The sequence below is a fragment of the Nicotiana tabacum genome, chromosome 21 (genome assembly GCF_000715075.1).
Source record: "Nicotiana tabacum cultivar K326 chromosome 21, ASM71507v2, whole genome shotgun sequence".
NCBI lineage: Eukaryota > Viridiplantae > Streptophyta > Magnoliopsida > Solanales > Solanaceae > Nicotiana > Nicotiana tabacum.
Window position 1 is genome coordinate 20,030,443 of NC_134100.1, and position 6,537 is coordinate 20,036,979.

Consider the following 6,537-nt stretch of genomic DNA (forward strand, 5'->3'; position numbering starts at 1 on the left):
AATGATAAGTGAATTTTCTAAACTTTGTATTGGTGGTTAAGCTGAGTTCTTACAGGATCCAAGTAAGTAAAAAAGCACAGAGTTTGCCATCATCAAAAAGGGGAAATTTGTTGACCCAAGTACAAGTGAAGTTTTGAAGACTGACAAAAGAACTCAGACATGGACTAGGTCCATCTTGTGAAGCACAACCATGATCAACCCAAACATGTGAGATGCATGTGAAGGAGATAAATCTAACTTATCAGAAGTAATATCTCCTAATCTGATCGAAAAGGTTTCATATTGGATAAGGAGAGAAAGACTCCTTACATGAAGAGAACACAATTGAGGAAGAGGATAGTGTTAGAGTTTGAGATCAACTTGAACTCTTCTACGATAGAAGAGTAGCAATTGAATCCTAGTCAATCTCTAATTACTAACCCATTAAATATCAGTGTTGTTCTCTTTTACAGGTAATGCACATAAGCAGAAGTTAAACTTAAATTGAGAGCAAAAGAGCAAGGCGATTTTGCAAGCAATTTATGTGTGATTTAAGCGTGCAATCCTGAAACTACTTGAACTAGATAGAAGAACAAGTTCCAAGTGTCTATCTTTTATTCTAGTTCAATTGTAGTAGGTGATTTTACATTATACCTTTCAGCTTTTATAGAAACAATTATATTAGGTACCTAGAGTGTTCAAGTTAGAGTTAACTTGAAGTTGTCACAACAGTTGAGGTTGCGTGCCACAACGGGATTAGAGTTAATCCTAGGTTTACAAAAGAGTTTTCGTAAATGCAGTTTTTGGCTCAGTGATTTTAGTGGAAGTTTGGGAAAATCCTACTGAGCAGTAGGTCATGGTTTTTTCACCTTTTGAGCTAGGTGTTTTCCTCGTAAATATCTTTGTGTTCTTTATTTTCTTTACTTATTATTCCGCAAACAGTAGTAGTTGGAACACATAGAAGAACCAGGTCCTTCTATAATCAAGTTAAGCGAAAATTGGGTACCACACAAATCACCCCCTCTTGTGTGGTATTGACGTATAAAACATCAACTCCTGCCCTCAACAACCTCGGTATGAGTTTACGCAGGACAAGAGAGAGCTACAAAGAATCCCTAGCAAGAGGAAATCACTCATAAAATGAGAAGCATGGAACAAAGCCTCAAGAATATACAAGGTTTAAGTGGCCAGAAGAGCGTATCCTACGCTGATTTATGTATGTTCCTGCATGTTCATCTGCCCATTGGTTTTAAGACTCCTAAGTTCGAAAAGTATGATGGACACAGGTACCTCATAGCCCACCTCAAGAGGTATTGCAATCAATTAAGAGGGGCAGGTGAAAGAGAAGAACTCCTAATGGCTTATTTCGGAGAGAGTCTAGTCGGCATTGCATCCGAGTGGTATATGGATCAAGACATATCTCGCTGGCACATATGGGATGATTTGGCTCGAGATTTTGTCAGACAATTCCAGTACAACATAGACGTAGCTCCAGACAAATATTCTCTATCTAATCTCAAAAAGAAGTCTTCAGAGAGCTTCCGAAAATATGCTGTCAAGTGGCGTGAACAAGCTGCCAGGGTGAAACCCCCAATGGATGAGACCGAGATGGTCAGTGTCTTCCTGCAAGCCCAAGAGGCTGATTACTTCCAAAACATGATGTCCACTATGGGCAAGCCATTTGCGGAAGCCATAAAGATTGGGGAAATGGTAGAGAATGGTTTGAAAACGGGTCGCATCCTGAGCCAGTCGATTATAAGAGCTACTTCTCAAGAAATCCAGAGCGGCCAGGGGGCGCGACAAACCGAAAAAAGAAAGAAGAAGTGGCAATGGCGGCTTCACGTCTGAGAAACCCCCGTCAGCCCCGAGGTTACTTCCCTCCAAACACCCCGCAACATTATTATCCTCAGTAGGATGCGGCTTATGCTATGATTCCTCAGCCTTATACGGTTATGAATGGCCAGCCATACGCTCGGCCACAACAACAGTTTAACCAAAACTGGGCTCCACCTCCTAGAAATAACCCTCCTCATCAAGCTCCATATAATCCTCATCCCCCACAAACTAATTTTCCATATAATGCCCGTGCCCGTGAGCCACCCAAAAGAACAAATTTCACACCCATTGGTGAGTCGTATTCCAGCCTCTTCCTAAAGTTGATCCACATGGGTCTATTGTAGCCCGTACCTCCAAACAGGCAAAAACCAGAGTCGGCCTCCTACCGATCCGATAGCCAATGTGCTTATCATTCAGGGGCAGAAGGGCACGACACTAAGGATTGTTGGACCCTAAAAAGGGCAGTTGAAAATGTGATAGAACAAAAATGGGTAGTGTTAAGGGATGAAGAGGTCCCCAATATAACCAACAACCCATTACCAGCTCACAACAAAGGGCCAGTTATTGGGATGATCTATGAAGACAAAGAGTTTGACCCAGCTTTGAAAGCTATCATTACTATTGCCGATGTTGAAAAGAAGCCTAAAACGGCAGCAAAACAAGCTAATGATGAGAAGATAAACAATCCCATTCCTCAAAACGTAGAAAAAGTTATGGAAACCAAGACCGGGGCAATACCTCCTAAAGATGCCATTCTATATGTTCCCAGGGCACCCAGGAAAGAACAATTTGTGTTGAGTCTCCCCAAAAGGTTTGAGCAGAACAAGGTCACACTGACAGTACCGAAAATGTACGTACTAAAGGGGATTTATGTGGCGCGGGGGCCAGTAATTTAACCTAGGCTGACTGAGCTCGTGGTTATCAGCCGCGCACCACAGAAGTCCATGAAGGATCGCACTGCCATCCCCTGGAACTACAACAAAGCGATAGTGGTGTACAAGGGAAAAGAAATCATGGGGGAAGTGAATGAAACAAACCCGTCTGGGAAGCACCTCAATCTGGAAGAAGTGAACAATGCCAAACAGAAGCGTTTTCCACTTAAAAAGCCAGTTAGTGCTGAAGAGGCCGAGGAATTCTTCCGAAAAATGAAAACCTCGGACTATGATATAATTGACCAACTCCAGAAGTCTCCCTCCCAGGTCTCAATATTGTCTCTACTGATAAGTTAGAATGAGCATCAGAAAGTGTTGATAAAGACCCTCAATGAAACATATGTTCCGATGGAAACCACTGTTGAGCAACTGGAAAGAATGGCAGAATGAGTTTTTGAAGTCAATCAGATCTCATTCAGCCAAAATGACTTGCCTCTGGAAGGGGCTGCCCATAACAAAGCTCTTTATTTGATTGTTAAGTATGAAGGATACTATGTGAAAAGAGTCATGTTGGATGGCGGATCTGGGGTTGATATCTGCCCTCTCTCAACTTTGCAAAGAATGGAAATTGGGACTGAGAGAATCCGGCTCAACAATGTTTGCGTGCGTGCATTTGAAGGCATCAAAAGGGACACGATAGGGGAGATTTATTTGATCCTAACCATCTGCCCTGTGGATTTTGAAGTGACATTTCAGGTCTTAGACATGGACACATCCTACAATTTTCTCCTAGGAAGGCCTTGGATCCATGCGGTAGGGGCCGTACTTTCTACTATACACCAAATGGTTAAGTTTGAATACGAAGATCAGGAAATTATGGTCCATGGAGAAGATGAGCAATCAATTTATAGGGATCCGTTAGTCAGATGTCTGGAGGCTAAAGAAGGTAGCGAGCACATAGTCTACCAAACTTTTGAGATTGTGGTCGCAGACCAATATGGGGAAGGAACCCCGTGTCCTCAACCCTTTTTGTCCAACGCATCAATCATGGTTACCAGTGAGATGATTAGGCATGTCTACAAGCCCGGGAAAGGGCTCGGGGTATCATTGCAAGGCATTACGGAGCCCATCACCTTGATTGCCAGTAAGATCTTCTTTGGTGTCGGTTTCCAAGCTACAAAAGTCGACGTGAAATGGGCTAAGGAACATAAGAATGACGGGTGGGTTCTACCTTAGCCGGTCCCGCATCTAGCTAGAACTTTTGTTAAACCAAGGTACATAGAGGAAGAAGATGAGGCCTTCACAACTGAAGAAATTGAGGACATCTGTGGGGAAATGAAGCAAGTGTTATATGAGGCTCACATGGTCCAGCCGAGTGAAGGCTCAAGCACTGCTGAGGTGCAGTATATGGGGCCCAATGCCAAGTTTCAAAATTGGAAGGCTACTCCGTTCCCAGTCAGGTGGGAATCCCGATAGTTTAGTCTTGCCATCTTTTCTGCATTCCGAGTTATTTCAGGGTGTAACTCGAATATTTTCTTTTAAATTCCAATGTAAACCCGCCTATCTTCAAATTCAATGAAATGAAATTAATATTTCATCGTCTATGAATCTCTTTCTTTATTCTTTTTGATTTTTGTTACTTTTCTTATTTCTTCTTTCAGTTCTAAATGCAGACTTAAATAACATGACATGCTCGTGGACTTCATGCCCAGATCCTAATGCACTGTCTAATTATGAAATAATGAATTAAGAACCAGAATACGATGAAAATTAGGCTTTTAGGGAAATAAACCGAGAATTGGAATAATTTGAGAATAAGCCTAAGCCAAACTTAAATGAAACTGAGCCAGTTAATTTGGGTAGTTCAGAAGAGGTCCAAGAAACCATGATAAGCATTCACACTGATAAAAGAACTAGGGATGCATTGATCCAACTTTTATTCGAATTCAAAGATGTGTTTGCTTGGTCCTATGATGATATGCCAGGACTAAGTGTTGATTTAGTGGTGCACAAATTTCCAACTTACCCCGGTCATCCCCCCTGTCCAGCAAAAATAGAGAAAGTTCAAAACTGACATCAGTGACAAGATCAAAGAAGAGGTCACCAAACATTTAAAAACGGGTGTGATCCGAGTGGTCCGATACACCACGTGGTTGGCTAATATGGTTCCAGTGCCAAAGAAAGATAGGAAAACCAGAGTGTGTGTTGACTATCGAGATCTGAACAAAACAAGTCCCAAAGACAATTTCCCTTTGCCGAACATCCACATCCTTGTTGACAACTGTGCCAAACATGAGATACAGTCTTTCGTGGATTGTTATGCTAGATATAATCAGGTCTTGATGGATGAAGAATATGCGGAAAAGACAGCCTTCACCATACCATGAGGCACTTATTGTTACAAAGTCATACCTTTTGGTTTGAAGAACACCGGGGCAACTTACATGAGAGCTATGACTGCCATCTTTCACGACATGATGCACCAAGAATTTGAGGTGTATGTGAACAATGCGGTCATTAAATCAAGAACGCAGGACGACCATGTTCGGGATCTGAGAAAGTTCTTTGAGTGTCTGCGTAAGTATGACTTGAAGTTAAATCTAACTAAATATGCATTTGGAGTTCCGTCTGGGAAACTTTTGGGGTTTATAGTCAGTCAGAGGGGAATCGATCTAGATCCAACAAAGATAAAGTCTATTCGAGATTTGCCTCCTTCGAGAACCAAGAAAGAGGTTATGAGTCTGTTGGAAGGTTGAATTATGTCAGTCGGTTCATTGCTCAGTTGACTTCCACATTGAGCCCATATTTAAACTGTTGAAGAAAGATGCGCCGATTAGATGGATAGATGAGTGTCAGGAAGCCTTCAATAAAATCAAAGAATATCTGTCGAATCCGCTAGTCTTGGTCCCACCCGAACCTGGGAGGCCTTTGTTTTTGTATTTGACAATCTTGGAGAATTCCTTTGGACGTGTTCTCGGGCAACAAGATGTGACCGAGAAGAAAGAACATGCCATATACTATTTGAGCAAGAAGTTTACTAGTTATGAAGCCAAATACACTTTGTTGGAAAGAACTTGTTGTGCCTTGACTTGGGTCGCTCAGAAGTTTAGGCATTACTTGTTGGCTTATACCACCTACCTCATAACTAGGTTGGACCCTTTGAAGTACATATTCCAGAAGCCGATGCCTACAGGGAGGTTAGCAAAATGGCAAATCTAGCTCACCAAATTTGACATAGTCTATGTCACCCGCACGACAATGAAAGCTCAAGCTTTAGCGGATCACCTAGCTGAAAATCCTGTTGATGATGAATACCAGCCTTTGAGTACTTACTTTTCGGACGAGGAAGTAAATTTAGGTGAGGTAATTTCAGAAGACACCAATGCTTGAAAAATGTTCTTCGATGGAGTTGTGAATGCAAAAGGTGTTGGGATTGGGGCAATTTTGATCTCACCCACCGGTCAGCATTATCCGGCCACAACCTGGCTTTGGTTTTTTTGCACAAACAACACTGCCGAGTATGAAGCTTGTATTATGGACATGAATATGGCAATTGACCAAGATATGGAAGAATTGTTAATTATGGGAGATTCAAACTTGATTATCCGACAAGCTCAGGGTGAATGGGAAACTCGGGATGTCAAGATTATTCCATACAAGCAACATGTGGAAGATCTTAGAAAGCGGTTCAAATCCGTCGAGTTCAAGTACATCCCTCTGTTTTACAATGAGTTGGTTGTTGCACTAGCCACTTTAGCTTCGATGTTACTATATCCAGGCAATATCCACATTGACCCATTAGAAATCTAAATTTGAGAAAGACATGGTTATTGCATCGCAGTTGAAGTAG

At 41.9% G+C, this 6,537-nt stretch overlaps 1 protein-coding gene across 1 annotated transcript; it reads left to right on the forward strand.

Annotated features, from left to right (window-relative positions):
* Positions 1–1,128: 1,128 nt before the first annotated feature.
* Positions 1,129–1,827, forward strand: LOC142175154 (uncharacterized). The gene has a single exon (XM_075241732.1). The coding sequence runs from the start codon at positions 1,129–1,131 to the stop codon at positions 1,825–1,827; it is 699 nt and encodes a 232-aa protein (XP_075097833.1).
* Positions 1,828–6,537: the final 4,710 nt, after the last annotated feature.

Excerpts from the sequence above, each read along its gene's own strand:
- LOC142175154 (XM_075241732.1), top strand. The coding sequence starts at position 1,129 with ATGGAACAAAGCCTCAAGAATATACAAGGTTTAAGTGGCCAGAAGAGC.